We start from the raw sequence: 20,160 nt of genomic DNA on the forward strand, positions 1-20,160 counted from the left end.
TTTTTGTTTCTCCAGTTCCTTGAGGTGTGACCTTAGATTGTCTATTTGTGCTCTTTCAGACTTTTTGATGTAGGTATTTTATGCCATGAACTTTCTTCTTAGCACTGCTTTTTCTGTATCGCAGGGGTTTTGATAAGTTGTGTCACTATTATCATTAGGTTGAAAGAATTTTTAAATTTCCATTTTTATTTCATTGTTGACCCAACAATCATTCAGGAGCAGGTTCTTTAATTTCCGTGTGTTTGCGTGGTTCCACTGTGGTCTGAGACAGTACTTGATATAATGTTGATTTATTGAGACTTGTTTTGTTGCTTATCATATGGTCTATCTTGGAGAATGTTCCATGTGCTGATGAACAGAATGTATATTCTGCAGTTGTTGGGTAGAATATTCTGTAAATATTTGTTAAGATCAGGGTATACTTTAAGACCATTGTTTCTTTTTTTTTTCTTTTATTATTATTATTATTATTATTATTATTATACTTTAGGTTTTATGGTACATGTGCGCAATGTGCAGGTAAGTTACATATGTATACATGTGCCATGCTGGTGCGCTGCACCCACCAACTCGTCATCTAGCATTAGGTATATCTCCCAGTGCTATCCCTCCCCCCTCCCCCCACCCCACAACAGTCCCCGAAGTGTGATGTTCCCCTTCCTGTGTCCATGTGTTCTCATTGTTCAATTCCCACCTATGAGTGAGAATATGCGGTGTTTGGTTTTTTGTTCTTGCGATAGTTTACTGAGAATGATGATTTCCAATTTCATCCATGTCCCTACAAAGGACATGAACTCATCATTTTTTATAAGACCATTGTTTCTTCGTTAACTTTCTATCTTGATGACCTGTTCAGTGCTGTCAGTGGAGTATTGAAGTCCCCCACTATTATCATGTTGCCATTTATCTCATTTCTTAGGTCTAGTAGTAATTGTTTTTATAAATTTGGGAGCTCCAGTATTAGGCGCACACAGATTTAGGACTGTGATATTTTCCTGTTGGACTAGTCCTTTTATTATTATATAATGTCCCTCTTTGTCTTTTTTAACTGTTGTTGCTTTACAGTCTTTTTGTCTGATATAAGAATAGCTACTCCTGTGTCCATTTGCATGGAATATCTATTCCCACCCCTTTACCTTAAGTTTATGTGAGTCCTTATGTGTTGGATGAGTCTCTTGAAGACAGCAGATACTTGGTTGGTGAATTTTTATTCATTCTGCTATTCTGTATCTTTTAAGTGGCACATTTAGGCCATTTACATTCAATGTGGGTATTAAGATGTGAGGTACTATGCTATTCATCATGCTGGTTTTCTAGAATGCTGGTTATGCTAGCAGTGAATTTGCCACGTGGGCAGACTCAGGACCTCTGGTTAGCCAGGGTGTTGCAAGTGGTAGAATTATCTGTTGTTTTCTCCTTCTTTGGTGCAGGATAGTTCTGTTATGACTCTGCGTAATGGCTTGAGTTGGTTGGCCTCCAACCAGGAGGTGCAACTTTCAAGACAGCACCAGCTGCAGTAGTGCCCTACAGTGGCCAGGATAAGTACTCTGGTTTCTCAGGCTGTGGGTGGGGCCATAGAGCTCCCAAGAGTTTGTGTCTTTTGTCTTTAGCTACCAGCGGTGGGGGGGGTGGGGGGGGGGCGGGGAGAATAAAAACCATCAGGTCGGGGCAGGGTTAGGCATGTCTGAGCTCAGACTTTCCTTTGGTGGGGCTTGCTGTGACCACCGTTGGGGACAGGTTTGCAGGCGGGGAGAGGGTGGTTCTCAGACCAATGGTGTTATGTTCCCAGGGGAATTATGGCTACTTCTGCTGCATCATACAGATAGCCAGCAAAGTGGGGGAAAGCCAGGAGTGACAGGCCTCACCCAGCTCCCACACAGTCAGCAAGGCCAGTCTCACTCCCACTGTGCCCCCACAACAGCACTGAGTTTATATTCAGGCATCCAGTGAGCAAGGCTGAGATCTTGCCCCAGGCTATAAGCCTCCCCGCTGAGAAAGCAAGCAGGGCTCTCAGGCCTGGCTGGGCCCTCCCCACCTGCCCACACCTTTGGCTGTTGCTTCTGTGCTAGTATCTACACTTCCTGTTCAACCCCCTAACCAACCCCACCCTGGCCCCTTCCGATTCTGCTCAGGAAAATTCGTGCTCAAAGTTATTACAAAGTTCGGCTAGGAGCTTCCTTCACTCTGTGGCCCCTCCCCTATTTTATAACTTTTAATAACATTATAGAAAGCATTCTTATTGGGCTGATGTTTCCACAAAAGGGAGAGAATAAGAAATAATCCATTAACTTCATATTGTGTTTCCTTCTTCATATTTTTGAGATTCGGAAGAACAAGTATACTTGAGCCAAATATTAACAAGAACCAATTAATGAACTATTTTACATAAGTGAGTTCAATTTAGGCACTAAAAAGCATCATTATTCAATAGATGATTTAAATCTTTTCCTCCCTCTCTCCAACTAAAACACATACCGACACACATACATCCTACCTTTACGAAAGATAAAAACCAAAATAAACACAGTTCCTTTTAATTAAAATGATTTTTAAAAATAATTCCGTTCATACCATTAAATAGTAAAATGGAAATGAGGAAATTCTATTGTTTTGAAATTTTTTCTCCTCTACTATCAGAAATGCTTCTTGAGTTACAAATAAACAGATATTAATACATGTTTTAAGAAATAGAATTGCTTTAAATTTAACTTTAACCACACTATTAACTTACCAGGTAAAACTCGCTCAAAATATAATGTGAATATCAAATAGAAAAGAGTATCAAATGCCAAAATGAAGAAAGTGGCTATCATTTTGTATGACTCCCCAGAGGGATCAGGAAAAATAACACCATTTAAGTAATTATCCAGGCGTGTAATCTGAGATTTAAAAGAAAAAAATAAAATGTTAGATGAACTTATAAAACTATATAAAACAATTTTTTTAAAAAAAATAGTGGTACCTATACATATGTAATTAATATTTTAATACCTTTTCAAACATGCACAGTAAAGGTGCTATTAGTATTGTTGCTTTTTAAAAATAGAAGTATTCTCACAAAATTGTAAAATGTTATATATGAAAGTAAAACAAAAAAGAGAAATGTAAAACAAAAAAGAGAAATCACGGGTATTTTAACAAAGAAAATACGGAGAAGTAGACAAGCAACCAAATATAACATACTTTGGGAAGGAAAACTTGAAGTCGGCAACATAATTGGAGCCCATTTAAAGAAACATAAAAATTCTAAGTAGAAGATATTGCAGAAACATTCAATTATTAAATAAGTATTGAACACTTGAAGAAAAAACTAGAAAGATAATAATGACAACAGTTAACATTTAGATAGTATGTATCTGGCTCTGTACTAGTGCTATATATATATAATAGCACAATTAATCCTAAAAATTTACCCCCATGAGGTGGGTTCTACTGACATCCTCATTCTGCAGAAGACAGGCTAAAGAGATTAAGTGACGTGCCCAATGTCACCAGCTGGTAGGCAACAGAGATGAGACCCTTATCCATGCCATCTGGCTTCTCTCGTTATTCATAACCTCACATTTTACTGCCTCTTTAAAGGGGGACACAAACCAGATATTTCTCAGTGGTCAGATAATGGGCAATTATTTTTCTTCTTTAAATTTGCTAGGATTTTACAAATGATCTGCCTGCTTTGTTTATCCATTTGATAAAACTTTTTTGTTGTTCTTATTTAGTTTCTCAACAGCAGAATTTCTTAAAACACAGAGTGGCTGATTATTAAATTTCATGAGGCACCAAATTCTTGAATAAGAACATATTTAGAAAATCTAATAATAAAATCTTGAAATAATTATGTTCTTACCTGGACCACTCCAGTAGTGAAGGCAAAAGGGCTAAGAAGACTTAATACCCATGCCAAAGATGAAGGAAGTTGTCTATATAACACAGTGAATCCCAGACATCCCCAAAATACAGTGAAGAGAAATCCAGCCAAACCAGCGAGCATAGGTTTCCTTATTAACACACTCATGAGGAAAGCCAATGCTATCTGAAGGAAGAAAGGGGTCCGACTGGTATATTTTTCTTTGAAGATTCATGAATAGCAATATTCATCGATTTCTCACATTGTCAAAAATTTTCTCAAAACATGTAGAAAATAGGATAGAAAATATAGTGACTATACTAATATCCCAAAGAAACATTATTTGCTCATACATCTGTAATCTGAAACAGGTTAAGAGGTCATATGCTTTTACCAACTCACCAAAGAAAGGCCATATAAGCTAAAGAGTGTGAATATCACCATGAAGCCAGTATGAAATATAATTGGGATTGATGTTATGACCAGAGCCATAAAAATGGACATAACGAAGATGAAGCAAACATATGTCAATCCCCAGGAGAGCCTATAGTAGAAACAAGGTGTTAGTTCAACATGTCACACACATAAATGTTTGGAGAGGTAATGTGCAAAATGGTTAAGAGTACAAGCTCTGAAATCAGGACTAAATTTATTCTAAATGGGTGGCCATGCACATTTTGTGACTATTAGCAAGTTACTTATCTGCCCTCACTCTCATCTGTAAAATGGAGTTTTTCATGGTAGCTATTCATATGGTTGTTCTGAGAAATAAATCAGATAATGCTTTTGAAGATGTTAGTTTAGCATGTGGCATAGAAAGTAGCCATTATTATAATTACCTTTATAGCTGTAGAACAAATTTTATATTTAATATAATTAAATATACTTTTATTCTTTCAGTTAAACGACTCTATAAAATGTCAGTGGAAAAACAGTGACAATCTCCCCTTTAAACTTCCTTATACTAAAGCTTTCTAAGGTATACCATTCTTCTGAATGTTTAACAGAAATCTTTCCAATTTAAGTAAAGCTCATTTCATTTTTTATCCTTGTATGGCTATGGACATTAGACGATGTATTATTTTTAAGAATCAGAATACCATAGTGCTATTAAGAAATGTGAAACTAAAATAAAATGAAAGGTATCATGATGCCGGGCACGGTGGTTCACGCCTGTAATCCCAGCACTTTGGGAGGTTGAGGCAGGTGGATCGCCTGAGTCAGGAGTTCGAGAACAACCTGGCCAACATAGTAAAACCCCATCTCTACTAAAAATACAAAAAATTAGCTAGGTGTGGTGGTGGGCACCTGTAATCCCAACTACTAGGGAGGCTGAGGCAGGAGAATCGCTTGAACCCCAGAGGCGGGGGCTGCAGTGAGATGAGATCATGCCATTGCACTCCAGCCTGGGTGACAAGAGCGAAACTCTGTCTCAAAAAAAAAAAAAGGTATCATGATGATTATAGTTGTACAACTGTGATTGAATGTCATAGCCAAAACATTGTTGCTTTTGAAAATCTCCGGAAGTAGATGGAAAGGCATGTTTTAAACAACCACCATATGATCCAGCAAATATACCATTGAGCATTTTTGCCAGAAAAATTAAAACTTATGTTCACACAAAAACCTGTATATGAATGTTAATCACAGCTTTATTCATAAACGCCAAAAACTAGAAACAACCCATATCTCCTCCACGGGCTGAAGAATTAAACAAACTGAAATACATCCATGCCATGGAATAGTACTCAACAATAAGAAAAAACAAGCTATTGATAAATGAGAATTTGGCATACTTGAGCCTTATTTGGGCAAAGCAGTATAATCTACTGAGTTAAGTAGTAAATTTGTGCCTGATCAGATAGAAAGTAGAAGAAGGGATAATATACAAGAAGTGTGAGGGCTTTACAAGAAATATAGCAGTTTTACCTTAATACTTGGGATACTTGCATTTGGCAATGGGTTCTTATAAAAATTTAAAGAACAAAATTCACAAAGCTATATATTTTTAAGAAAATTATATCATTTTATTATTTAAAAATCTATTTTCCATGTCTTTGAAAAGAGGAGAAAGAGCTTGTCTAAGACATCCTCCCCAATAACAGATGCAACATATCAATTAATAAAAAAATTATATCCAACACAAAATCTGCTATCTTGTACCCTTGTACAGTTTTATATCAGGGAAGAATCATTCAGAAATTTAGATTAAATGTTTGAGGTAATGGATATTCCAATTGTTCTGATTTGATGATTACACACTGTATACATGTATCAAGATACCACATGTACCCCACAGTATATACAACTATGATGCATCAGTTAAAAATAGCAAAAAAATGACAGACAAATCTGAATCCAAACTTAGTATTTACCTACCATAAAGCTAATAATATGGTATGCATTTCTGTAGGCCAGTTTCACAAAAGTCTTTTTCTATCTCCTTTTCCCCCTTGTCATTAAATTTATTTTATTAATATTTTTGAGTTTTGTAGCACAGTCTCTAAAAGAGTGCTGTTTTCTTAGGTTTGATTCCTGGCTTTATTGTTTATAAGTTATAGGTTTTAGGGAAAAATCTTAACTTTTCTCTGCTTTAGTTTTCTTACCTGTAAAATGTGGATAATAGTTCTATCATCCCTAGAACACGGTAAAGTACTTAAACAATGTTCATCATTATTTCTATAATTATTAGACTATAATTTCTCATTATTATTAAATATTTACTTTATTACTATAATTGTATACTATCTCAAAGTCTAGGGGAAAAGGGACAATACTTAAAGGAATGGATGAATGCAGAGATATATATATAAATGCATAGTCCATATAGATGGAGAGAGATGCCTTTTACCATGCACTAACAAGCACCGAACACTGTTTGTGCTGTGTGATTTAAACATATTGCCTCATTTAATCCTGATACCGTTTGATGAATTCCAACCAAATAACATTTTTACAGACTATGTGACCTGGCCTCAGTGACACTGTGGTAAATTCGTTTATTGTCCAAAATTTTTTGAACTTTTTTCTGCTCCTCACTGTTATGAAAAGCAGCATAATTTCCCATGTCACTAAATGGGAGGTTGTCACTTTGACTAGCTTTGACCTCATGGTGGGCAGAACACACTTCTTCCCCTCTTGACTTTAGTTTTGTCCATGTGACTTAGTTTAATGAGATTTTATTATATATGATGTGAGCAGGAGCTTGAAATGTGCTTGCACAGAGAGACTTGCCCCCTTGTGTTTCTGTGATTGAATGAGAAGACCATGGCCAGCTAGCCTACTGGCCCAAGAAGGAAGTGAGTCACAAGAAGAACACCTGGATCTAACCTGTACCTTGAATCCAAGCCTGGCCAAGCCCAGACTAGATCTGCCAAAGTCCACCCATACTGCAGACAAATGAGAAAGAATAAATAATTGCTGCTTGAGGTCACGGGGTTTGGGGTGGTTTTCATGTGGCATTTTTCTGGCAATATGGAATGATCATATATTTTTCTTCAACTCAGGGAAATATAAGCACAATCCTTACTTACTTTCTACTGCAAGCATCTTAAACTCTCATGCAAGTAAGGTGATTAAATTGAATACGTGGAAGGAAACTTGAGAGTGCGTCCAATTTTTTAAGAACCTAGTTAGTTTCTCTAATGATTATTGTATGATATACAGTAAAGTAGCAACTTAACTTACCAGAATGCCAACTCTCGGAGACCCATTACTGTCATCAGTTTCTTAAATTTTCCTCTTTCCCTTGCAATATTTAATGATGCAAAGTATATAAAAGAAGAGAAAGAAACTAAGCAAGTAAAAAGAAACCATTCATTCATAATTTCTCCCTTAGAAATGAAAGGTGGTATCTTCATATTTATTCCAATAACTGATGTCAACTCCTCCATTACAGAATGATTTGTTGTGACCTAAATTGGGACATTAACAAATTTATTATGAACTATAGACAAAATATATTAGAAAACCATAAACTTTTTATTTTCAATTTCAGTATTTACATATTCTCATCATTTTAAAGTATGGTGAACTATTAATATCAGAACAATCTTAATAACTTTTGGTACCAATTGACATTAATTATAAGAGTCATTTGAGAAATTACTGAAGGTCTGTCATGCATAATATACTGTGCTAGGTAATGGGGAAACAGCAGCAATTCAAACAGAAACACTCTTCATTCTCATAGAGATTTACATTTTGTAGCGCAGCAGAAGAAAGGAGAGATATTAAATAAATCATTGCATAATAAATTGTTTAGTTACAATTGAGTAACTATGTTCAAAGAAAAGTGTAGGAAAATCAAGAAAGGCTTCCCTAAAGAAGTGACATTTTTACTGAGTGTTGAAGGCTGTGATCTTTCCCAAACAAAGACTGTGTGTGCCGGGGGGTGGGGGTTGTTGAGGATGGAAAAGAAAACTGAGCAGAGTAAACAGTATATGAAAAGGAAAGAAGGTGTATAGTGCGTTGGAGCACAGAAAAGAGGTTCCTGCCACAAAAACAAATAAATAGACTGTAGATAAGGCTGAAGAAATAAACCACTCCCACAGTTTAGGCAAGATATGATAATGATGTGGCCTTGTGCAGGTGGCAGAACTGAAGTACATAAATTTGAGTTTAGAAATAAGAGGCCAGGTAAAAGATTGGATGTGATGAGTGAGACAGAGAAAATTTTCCTTGATAATTCCCTAGTTCCTTTTGCTCAAGTAGGTGGTTTTAGCATTCACTGAGATAGGGAAAATTTTATAAGACTCAGTCACATTTACAGAAAAACATCCACATTCATTTTTGCGCATACTAAGTTTGAATTGCTTGAGACATCAAAGTAGAGGTATGCAGCACACAGTCAGATACATGGAGCTAGAGCAGACGTCTAGCTCTTTTAGTCCCTAGCTCCTTTAGAGGTCAGCAAACTTTAGTTCCCAGACCAAATCTGACCCACCACATGTTTTTGTATATAACATTTTATTGAACACAGGCACACTCATTTGTTTGTGTTATCTACAGCGGCTTTCATACTACAACAGCAGAGGTGAACAGTTACAACACATTTGGCCCGCAGAGCCTAAAATATTTACTGTGTGGTCCTTTACAGAAAAATGTTGCTAGTCTACAAGTTACAGTTCTTGGAGTCATCAGCATATAAATTATAATTAGAAGTACGGGAATAAATGAGACTATCTAGAGAAAACATATGGGACAGAAAGAGATGCCTGAGATAGAACTTTGTGGAACTACAGATAGAAAGATGTAGGAGTGTAAGGGGAGATAAGCTGGCAAGAAGACTGAGAGGGAAAGGCTAGAAATGGAGAAGGGAAATCAGGTGAATCTATGTTATTTAGTTGAAAAATCAAGTAAGATGAGGAATGAAGAAGTTGTTAGTTGACATGGAAGTTGTTATTTACCATAGAAAAAGCCCTTTTGATGGTCTGGTAGGGATAGATAATATTGAGTTGAGTTGAGTCAAAGGAGGACAACCCTTTCAAGAAACACAGCCATTAATAGAAGGAAGTTAGGGTAGTTGTGAGAAGAGGAAAGTGGATAAAGGAAGGTCTTGACCATAAGTGAAGAAATTAATTTTAAATCCTGAAGATAAGAATCTAGCAGAAAGGCAGAGATTGAAAACAGGAGACAAAAACAAAAAGTCCATAGTTGAACTTTGCTGATGAAGTTGGGAGGGATGGGATCCAGACCATAAACTGAGGAAAGACATTAGGGATGAAGAAAGAGAAGGAAAAGAATGGGTGTAGGGGGTCATAGGTCCGTAGTTTTAAAGGGTTTATGTTAGAAGTTGGGAGATATTCCCATGTGACAGCTTTTGTTTTCTCTGAGGATGAGAGGCAAAGTATCACCTCCTAAGAGTGTAAGAGTAAGGCAGGGGATGAGGCAGATATTTAAAAAGAGGGGAAAATACAGATTTAAAATATAGCTTTGAAGTTAGGCACTTACTTCTATAATTGCAGCATTAATTGCAGCTTGAAAAGCTACAAACCCTTTGAGCCAGTACTTTGCCAAGTAACAAAAAATTTCACCATATATGGCCCAACAGTGCTTTTTAGGGAAGAAGAAAAACATGTCCATAGTTACATAATGGAGTCAACTCCTGGAATTAAAACTTTAACTTTGGCTCAAAAATCAAAATATCTAAATGTTAGCTCAAAGCCTATGATTATATGATATAGAGGATTTTTAAAGTACTCTACAAAATTGGAGAAAAAAGAACATATGATGCCAGGTGCAGTGGCTCATGCCTGTAATCCCACCACTTTGGGAGGCCAAGGTGGGTGGATCATTTGAGGTCAGGAGTTCGAGACCAGCCTGAACAACATGGTAAAACCCCGTCTCTACTAAAAATACAAAAAAATTAGCCTGTAGTCCCAGCTACTTTGGAGGCTTAGGCAGGAGAATCACTTGATCTCGGGAGGCAGAGGTTCCAGTGAGCTAAGATCGCGCCACTGCACTCCAGCCAGGGTGACAGAGGGAGACTCCAACTCAAAAAAAAAAAAAAAAAGGACATATGAGTAGTTGCCAAAATAATGAGACTCATCTTAAGTTAAAGACTGATGATTAAGTTCAGGAGGAAATGTATATTAATTCTTTACTTGGTTGTATTAATATTCCTATCAGTCATTCCAAACAGGGGATTCCATGAAGCATCAAAAAAAAAATTATAATCAGTTTTTGTATAGTTACCTGTGTATTCAGAGTGCTCCTTTATAACTGGGATTCTATATCCCCAATTAAACGTCAGCCGACATGATAAAGTATCACTAAATATAACTCCCACCATGTCATGGTACTTTTTTGGAAGTGCTATATCCATGGTCTTCATCTGGTGTCCCAAGGACTGTTCTTCCTACCATGTATGAAAAACATAAACAGATAATCATGTAAACTTATTACTAGAGGACACAAAAACAAAATACAATTGCTTGTTTTATATAAAATTAGTAGTATTATATATTATTTCTGGATAGTTGCCTCTTAGTAAAAGGTTGAGTGAAACTCTATTGTTTTAAGTTCAATGCAAATACATGAAAGGACACAAATGACACATTGTCTTTTAAAAATTGGCAGCATATTGTTTTTAGTGTGATCTCATTTTGGTAAAGAAAACTGAATTTATGTGCCTATGTAAGCATAGAAACATATTCTATACATGACCATGTGCATATCTGCCTTAAAAGATACACACAATTTGAATGAGGGGTAGGGAGAGAGGAAGTAGTGGTGAAGATGAAAGGAAAAGCTCTCATATTTTTGCTTCATACAAATTTGTACTATTCAACTTTTTTTTAAAGTAGATATTACTTTAGTGACTAAAATAATTTAAGAATTAAAAGGAAAAATATTTAAAGTAAGCAATACAAATACTGATAATTTGGTGTTTTCTTTTTTTCTGCCAAGATTATAAACTGATATCTATCACATGAAAATAGTACACTAGAGGTAAACTGTATACAAAGAATCAGAGTACAAAAATCAAAAATATAGTATACCTACAGATTCTCTGAGGTCAAGAACACTCTCTAAGAATTAAGTTTATAGTAATCAGTGCATAATGAACGAGTTTACAATCTGCAGGAGTAATCCACCCAGTAAGTGTTTTTAATAGATCTATTACTAACAGAAGCTTTGAAAATCACTGAAGTCCAATTAGTGCCTCCTTTTTTACATGTTTATGTATTATGTTCTAAAAATTTTATTAATTTTAAATCTCACTCAGGGTGAAATCTACATTAAGATGAAAAAGCTGTTTATTTTATGCTGTAGCCATACCTTTCAAAACTCCTCATCCTTCCCAATATAGAGTCAGGCGGTGAAACTTTTATGAGGACAGTGCTAACATCACTGATTTTCTCTAGAGGTATAAAAAATACTGTCAAGGCCAAACCATGAATATTTATGCTAAAAAGCAAGAGTTAGATAAATGTAGAATAAGACAGTGAGAGAGGAGCTGTGGTTGGAACAGGCGAGCATGGTAGCTGGAATGTGATATGTTATATAAGGAAGAGACAGAGTCCAATGGTCCATGAGACTAAGACAGAAAGCGGCCATTAGCTTACACTGTGCATACAGGAAGAATAGTCCCTGAGGCTTTAGTAAATGCTTCATGAGTTCAGAAAAAATGAGGTAAATGACTACACAAAGGAAGTGAGTTGAGACAGATCAGGGCAGAATCAACACTGTGGTCAGGCAGAACATGTAAACAATGCAAGTAAGGGAGGCCCACCAAAGTCAAAGCTCCAGAAACTGCAATGAAGAATTACAAAACAGGGTAAAGCAGCCAGGGATAACAATACCCATTCCAAAGCTTGGATAGGTTAGGCACAGAATATTAGCAACTTGCATAAAATAATTAAAATTCAGAGTTTGGAGGTGTCCCTTGGCATGGCAATCCAGACACCAAAAAACTTTTTCACAAGAAAAAGCAGTGATTAGAGCTGAGATGTTAACAGATTGGATAAAATGTACAAAAGGATGAAATGGCCAATGTTCAGAACTCTGGCAGAATGAGGGCTAACAACAAGAGAAATTTGATGGTAGGCTAAGATTGCTGAAGAAAATAAAATTTTATCCTGATACTTCCCTATGCAGGAGCAAAGGCCTCTATGGAGAGGCCAGAGACCACAGCTGACCACCAATAGTTACTCCTAATGGCAGTAGAGATATAAAGGATGGTAGGCAAAGGTCTCACATAGTAAGTATGACTCTCGGGTATTCTTATTTCTTTATAAGATGCATACATCAAATAAATGCAGCATCCTACATAACATAGAGACATCTATTTTCTGAGTCCAGATATGCAGAAAAAGTCTTATGGGAAAAAAAAAAAGCCTCACTACTCTATGATCAAGGGCTGTGAATTTGTTGACTTTCAGTAGCCAATACCTGATTTGATTTTAAATAGATTTTACATGCCCTGAACTATACAGTTTAACTATTTTTATACACCAAATAGTAATGCTTTTTCAACGCCATTGCTAAGCTTGAGTTTGAATTTCAAACATCTTTGATTTATAATTCCTATATACTGGGAACTATATTTATTTCAATCTCAATTGAAAATAATTAAATCCTTAAAATTTTTTGAAACTCTTTAAATTATAGAATACCAATCCAAATAGAAAGGTTTTTAAGTTAAGTTTTGGAAAAGTGAAATTTGTGTCATCTAAAATGGGTCCAATCTTTTTTTTTCCTACTGCAACAATATGTTCTAGTATAAAGGGCAAACAGTATGCATATCATTAAAAACAAACAAACAAACAAAAGTAAATCTATTTCATCTGTTACCCACCTACCCTTAGCCTCACACCAACCCCTGTACTGCATATATAATGAGAATCTTTGCCTCAGTGGAGAGTCACTGACCCACAGGCTAGGTAAGTAAATTCAACCTGCAAAAAGAACTTGAAAATTAAGTCACATAATACTGAAACATTGGTTATTGGACAACACACCTTTCATAAAGGAAGCCAAGGCCATCTTATTCATTATCCTTTGTGTTATGTTACTGACTGGTGTATATGCCACTACCAGGTCAGAGTCATTAAACTGATCCACACTTCCCAGGACTTTAGGAGGCTGTTCAGGAAAACAGGTAGCTCTGAAGTGTTCCGAAAAGATGCACAAATATAGCCCTATAAACAATGTTATTGTCCATTCCTCCAGCACACAAAAGAGAAATGAGCCATGTTACAACGTGGTCCAGACCAGTGAGAAACATCCAAACACATTTTTAAGGCAGAATGTATTGCCATTGAGCATGACTTCATTTCAGTCTGTAATTTTTTTCTGCCCCAATTAATATCTATCTTTTAAAGAAAAAAACACCCTTTCAAAAATACACAACTTTTGAGATAATATCAACAATTGCAATCAATCTTAACCCAGTGATTTAGCATCCCTATTAGTGGGAATGCCATTGATTTTATGCCCTCATATTTGAAGCAACATAAGTATATGGCATCACATAGAAGATATTCTTGCCAAAAATATTTAACCAGAATTGGATCCTGCTTTTAGATCCAGCTCACTGCTTACAAAAAATATAGATGATAAAGGAATGACTTAAATGACAGCATGGAGAGGCAATCATATAAAAAGAGAACATGGAATATTCAACAGGATAACTAGTTTTGTCTCACTGGTTCCTGAACAAATCAACCTTAAAAGACATTTTGGGGGAAATTTGGAAAATTGAATTTGGCCATGGAACTAGATGATATGGAATTGTTTTTAATTTTGTGTAGTGGGATAGTGGTAACGTAGGGAACCAGGTTCTTAATTTTTTGAGATACTAAAATATTTAGCCATTACATATATTTTGGGGAAGAACAGGAGACAGAGAGATGAAGCAAAGATGGCAAGATGTTAACAGCTGTCAAATCTGGATGGTGGATGTATAGGTGTTCACTGTACCAATATTTTCACATTTCTGGATTGATATACATTTTTTTAAATTCTAGTGAGTAATAAATATGGATGTATCCTTCTTCAATAGATGAAGCGAAATATTTGATTAAACTGCTTCGGAAGCTATTGCAGAGATTTAAAAGGATGATATAAATCCTGTTAGCACCCACTGAAATGGTATTGACTATTTCTGAACAGACTGCAATCTCTACATGGTCAGGGCAAATCCAGTTATATCTCATAGTGACACAAAGCGATGTCTTCATATTCATGTCAGCATACAAGAAACTCAAAAGAATGCAAAGGTATTGACAATCTGTGATCTTATTCCATGAAACCATTCTATGTTTACCAAAAGCACGGCTTTGAAGATTCCAAAAAAGTTTGCAAATTTTTACTCATAGATATTTTCCCAGCCTTACCAAATAACATGATGTTAATCGAAATCTCCCCAAATAGTATCAGGGTTTGCCCATGTAAAAATCTATTTTATTTTGCCTAGCTTATCTTTCCCCTGGCTGTCCCTGCCCCCAACACAGAAGTTAGCTAAGAGTAAATCAGAATGACTCTGAGATTTGAATGCATTAATTATGTGGAAAATGGCTGGTTCTATTCTGCAAAAGATTATTTTTCAGGAGCTGTCAGATGAGCTTTTTAGTTAATTTCACATTTGACACAAATAATATCCTATTTTGCAAAATATATCATTTTGCAGTATTTAGAATCTCAAATCAACTAGCCAGTATGATAATTAAAAATCAGAATTTGTAAATAAGAAAAGTAATAAAAATGGCATAATACTATATGGTGGATTTTCATTTATTAACTATGGAAATATATATATATATATAGAAATATATATATAGTGAATCATACCAATAAACTCTCTCTTTTTATTCTCCATTTTTTAAGAAAATTCTTGTACAGAAGAGCCTGAATTTGTTGACACACACTTATCTCTTTTTTAACCATTTTGTCCTGTTCATTAACAGGGTAAAGTAAATATTGTAGAGCAATAGCTAGGGGAAAAAAGAAGAAAAAAGAAAGTTCAGTTACAGAAAGCCTTTGAACATTTTGAAAGCATAATTTTCAGATGCACCAACTAAATGCCTTATATGACATTGTAGTAACATATTCAATCAGGATTTTAAAAAATAATATAAAGTATTAGTGATTGTAAAATGTCTTCTCAGTTGTTATTTCTTCCAGGCTTTTATGGATATGAGGGAGATAAAGGTGATAGTATATAAGCCCTTTCTCCTTTTGTCTCAGAAGTCACTTTTTGTCCATGAAATCTTAACATTACATCCACCTAAAGTAAATCCCTCAATAAGATCTTAGTAATTTCTAGAATCCAAAAAACACTTTCTCTTTACTTGTTAAGAAAAAGAAGTTTAACAGGAAGAAACTACTTTGCAGTTTCTTGTCAGTCAGCAATTTGACCACAAGCAGTCTTATTTTGAATTGCACATTTGGGCACATGTATTTGATATCTTGTTAACCACTGGGCAAAGCAAAGTCAAAAACATTATGGTCATTCTTAGAATCCCAAAAAGCTAATTCCTCTTTTTTAAATCTCCATTTATGAAGTAAATATGTAAGATACATACAGATTAAAATCAAAAACATTAGCTAATATGACTAGAGTAATTGATTTGTAATAATGATCCTTATTCTTTGTTTTCAATTTGAAAAGCCAGAGCTGATCATTTGGTATCACAACTATGACTACTGAAGTCCATTTGAATAAATGTTGATATTATACACAAATTACAATGTTCAGAGAGAACTTGCTATATTTCCCCTTTTTCATAAAATAAAAGGCAAAGCCAGCAAAACCCAATATAATCTCTAAATTCTAACTCAAGAAAGTAGAAACATTAAAACACCAATCTTCACTTTATGGATACAGAAGTCTACCTAAATAGCTCCATAAGCAAACCACAAAAACATTTTAAAAGAACAAAAGAACACAGAAAAAAGGAACTTGCCCTAATGCTCACACATTCTAAAGAAAAAAAAAAAAAAGTAAAACCTTACAAATTCTCAAAAGGATATTCAGAGCAGTGTCAGAGAATTTATTGTCTGATAATATTTATATACACCTCTGAATCTAGCCATCTTTCATTTATCAGACTAAAATGTTACATAAGTTTTTAAAATAAAATAACTCACTAGTACTATAACATAAAGCATAAAATAATTTAGAACATCTGAATAATATAATTTTAAAAATTTCAATCAATATGTTTGGCTTTGGCTATATACTTTATATCTTAATAACCTTATGCGAAGTGAAAATGTAAAACAAATTTTAACTTACAGTTAAGAAAATAAGAGAGAAGTATTTGAAGCACTTGGATCCACTGGTCTCTTTTTGTCCAAGAAAACAATGAAGAATCCTTCAAGGACTCCTCTACAAATGGTTGCCTCTTTTAAAACTGTTTTTATTCAGCTTGGCTTCTGAAAAGCCATGGTCTGTGTGTAGAACATGCCAACAAATTCTGTTGGTTTTTTCCCTATGTTTTTCTTCTTGTCCAGTTACTCTTCAGAGAGCGTAATGAATTGTTGGCTGAGCGCATCGTGGTATTTGTTTATTGCTCTTTTTGGCATACACACAAAAAAAGAAATCAAATTCAAAAAGAAAAACCCACATATTTACAATTGCATGGATAACTACATATTTACAATTGCATGACTTTTAATAATTAAAAATCTGACAGCCAAGCTAAAAAAGGAGCAAATTAAAAATAAAGTTGAACAGAGAGAGAGAAAATGAGGATTGCTCATCTCAGAAATCTGAATCGTTCCAATGAGAAAGTTTCATCTGAAAGTTAACTGCATTTCAGTTAAATGGTCCCTTGTATTCACTAATTCCTATGTACTAGAAAGTGTTCTAAGGGTTTAAATGAATTCTCCCATTTGATACTCAAGCAAACCTACAAAGTTGGTACTCTACTCACATCCATTAAACAAATTTGAAAGGTGGGGCTAACAGGTGAAGTTATTTGCAGATGTTTAAATAAGTGTGAAGCCAACAGATGAGTCCAGAATAGTATTTGGACTCCAAGATCCCTCACTCTTAACTACCACTATGAAAATGGTGCTAATCAAGACAATGATATCTGATACCCATTTAAAAAGTGTAGTGGTATAGACTAGATGGCATAACTTTAATGATTTTGTTACTTTTTTTTTCAGCTACAACTAAATTGGATATTCTCAGAATGGCAAATAATGCCTCTTTATCAACCCTGAAAATCTTGTTATGTGATTTTAACTATAATAATACATTTCTTGGTATGCATACAGAAGCTAATGACCATTCATGAAAGTGACAGAGACAGAAAGGGTAAAGGACTCAGAGACTCTTCAAATGATTACCATTTTCATTAGGAATATGGAAATAAATGGTTCCTTTAATTGTAAATGTCACTAACAACAAAGGAAGCATACTTTAATTGCTTTCCTTTGTTGTTAGTGACATTTCTCTTCCTATTCAGGCAAAATCATTACTAGAAGTAAAAGTTCATGAAATAGAAAACATGAAATTTAACCTGGTTCCAATCCCAGACATTAATGGTAATATTCATTTAAATGGGTGGGGAAAACAACTAAAATCATACTATAATACAGACATACACCCTTCTTAATCACCAAATTTTTAAAATATTTTTTATTTCCATAATTGCTGTGATTTGAATGTCTCCTCTAAATTTCATGTTAAAATTTAATTACCAATGAAACAGTATTGAGAAGTGTAGCCTTTAGAAGTGGTGATTAGGTCATGAGGGCTCCACCCTCATAAATGGATTAATACTATTATCTTGGGAATGGGCTCCTGATAAAAGGATGAGTTAGGCCCAATTCTCTCTCTTTCTGTCTCATGCACATGCTTCTACCTTTCACCTTTCCACTGTGGGATGACCCTCACCAGATATCAGTGCCATGCTCTTGGACTTCTCAGCTTCCAGAACTGTGAGAAATAAGTTTCTTTTCTTTATAAATTACCCAGTCTGCTGGATACAACTAAATCTGTGGTGTTCTGTTATGGCAATAAAAAACACGCTAAGACAATAATTTTAGGGATTTCAATCTCCAATACAGTACAGTTGGGAGTCTGAGACCTGCACTGCAGACCTGTCACTCATTGTCTGTGTCCCTTGAAGAGGTCACATAAAATCCTCAGGTCTCTGTTACACATTTATAATAGGATTTGGACCCTTTTCATTCTTAGCCTTTATATATTTATAATTATACAGTTCTGCTACAGAGTCAGAATGTTGAAATACTCCAGATTTAGGCTTATGCACATCCACATTACATAATACCAACTAGCACCTCCTCATCAAACTCTTCCTTACTCTTGAGTCCTTGACCCCTGAAAGCACGATAGCTTTCAGCAGGTAAATGTACTATATTAATGAACAATCAGAGGCAATTTGGCAGAAGTTTTCCTCCACATATCTCTACTTCATTCTAATTTCCCAGAGGAAACTCAGCCAATTTTTTCTAAACTCAACACCACTGCATAATCCTTCGATCAAATTCTATTACCTAATCTAAAAATCTAGCTCTCTTGGTTATCTCTTTTTATTTTATTGTTAACTTCTATTATAATCTCTTCTCTCCTTCCATCTTTCTTTACATATGACTGGCAATTACATATGAGAAAATATTGTCACTGCCAGCTTTCTTAAGCTACCTTATCTTATAAAGTATCTTATAAACTAGCTCATCTTCTTACATTCCCTGCCCAAATTTCCATTGTATTAGTTTCCTAGGGCTGCCATAACAAAGTACCACAAACTGGGTACCTTAGAAATTGATTTGCTCAAAGTGTCAGAGTCTGGAAGTCCAAAAATCATTGTCCTATCTGAAAAGTCATGCTCTCTCTCCCAGCTTCTGGTGATTGCCAGCAACCCTTGTCATTCCTTGACTTGCAGATACGTAACTCTAATATCTGTGTTGTCATTACATGGCATTCTCTCTTCTATGTGCCTGTGTCTTCAAATGGCATTCTCCTGTGTATATGTCTCTTTCATTCTACTAATTTTGAGTTAGTTTGCTCCTGTTATTCTAGTTTCTTGAGTTGCCATGTTAGGTTATTTCAGATCTTTCTACTTTTTTGATGTAGGCAAGTGTTGCTATAAACTTCCCTCTTAAAACTGCTTTTGCTGTATCCCTTTGGTTCTAGTATATCATGTTCTCCCTTTTTGACTCAAGAACGTTCTAAAAATTTTCTTTTTAATTGCTCCATTGACCCATTAATGGCTCAGGAGGATGTTGTTTAATGTCCGTGTATTTGTACCATTTCCAAAGTTCCTCCTGTTATTGATTTCTAGTTTTAGTCCATTGTGGTCAGAAAAGCTACTTGATATAATTTTGATTCTTTAAACTTGATGAGACTTGTTCTGTGGCCTAACATATGACATTTCCTGGAGAATATTCCATGTGCTGTTGAGAAGAATGTGTATTCTGCAGCTGTTGGACAGAATGTTTTATAAATGTCTCTTATATCCATGCAGTCTAATATGTGGTTTAATTATAATGTTTCTTTGTGGACTTTCTGTCTCGATGATCTGTCTATTCCAGTTCCTTACAATTATTTATTGCAGCATATTTGTCCTTTTAGATCTATTTATATTTGCTTTATATATTTTGGTACTCTTATGTTGGGTACATATGTATTTATAATTATTATATCCTGTTACTGTACTGGCCTCTTTATCATTATATAATGGAGTTATCTCATTTTATAGTTTTGGTTATTTTATCGGATATAAGTATAGCTACTCCTACTCTTTGTTTCCACGTGCATAAAATATCTTTTTCCATCTCTTCATTTTCAATCTATGTGTGTCTTTACAAGTGTAGTGAGTCTTTTGTAGGCA

The 20,160-nt window shown here is 35.0% G+C and overlaps 1 protein-coding gene across 1 annotated transcript in view; it reads right to left on the bottom strand.

The window, feature by feature from the left end:
• The window catches only part of ABCA10 (ATP binding cassette subfamily A member 10), an 88,786-nt gene extending 71,926 nt beyond the window's left edge, over positions 1-16,860 (bottom strand). The window contains 10 exon segments of the mRNA XM_063656526.1: positions 2,732-2,879; positions 3,848-4,033; positions 4,250-4,391; positions 7,535-7,761; positions 9,800-9,903; positions 10,544-10,677; positions 10,679-10,706; positions 13,312-13,516; positions 15,143-15,285; positions 16,590-16,860. Coding sequence (XP_063512596.1) covers positions 2,732-2,879; positions 3,848-4,033; positions 4,250-4,391; positions 7,535-7,761; positions 9,800-9,903; positions 10,544-10,677; positions 10,679-10,706; positions 13,312-13,516; positions 15,143-15,238 — 1,270 coding nt within the window. The 5' untranslated portion in view covers positions 15,239-15,285; positions 16,590-16,860.
• Between the last annotated feature and the right edge of the window lie 3,300 nt (positions 16,861-20,160).

Source organism: Pongo pygmaeus, chromosome 19 (genome assembly GCF_028885625.2).
Source record: "Pongo pygmaeus isolate AG05252 chromosome 19, NHGRI_mPonPyg2-v2.0_pri, whole genome shotgun sequence".
Lineage (NCBI taxonomy): Eukaryota > Metazoa > Chordata > Mammalia > Primates > Hominidae > Pongo > Pongo pygmaeus.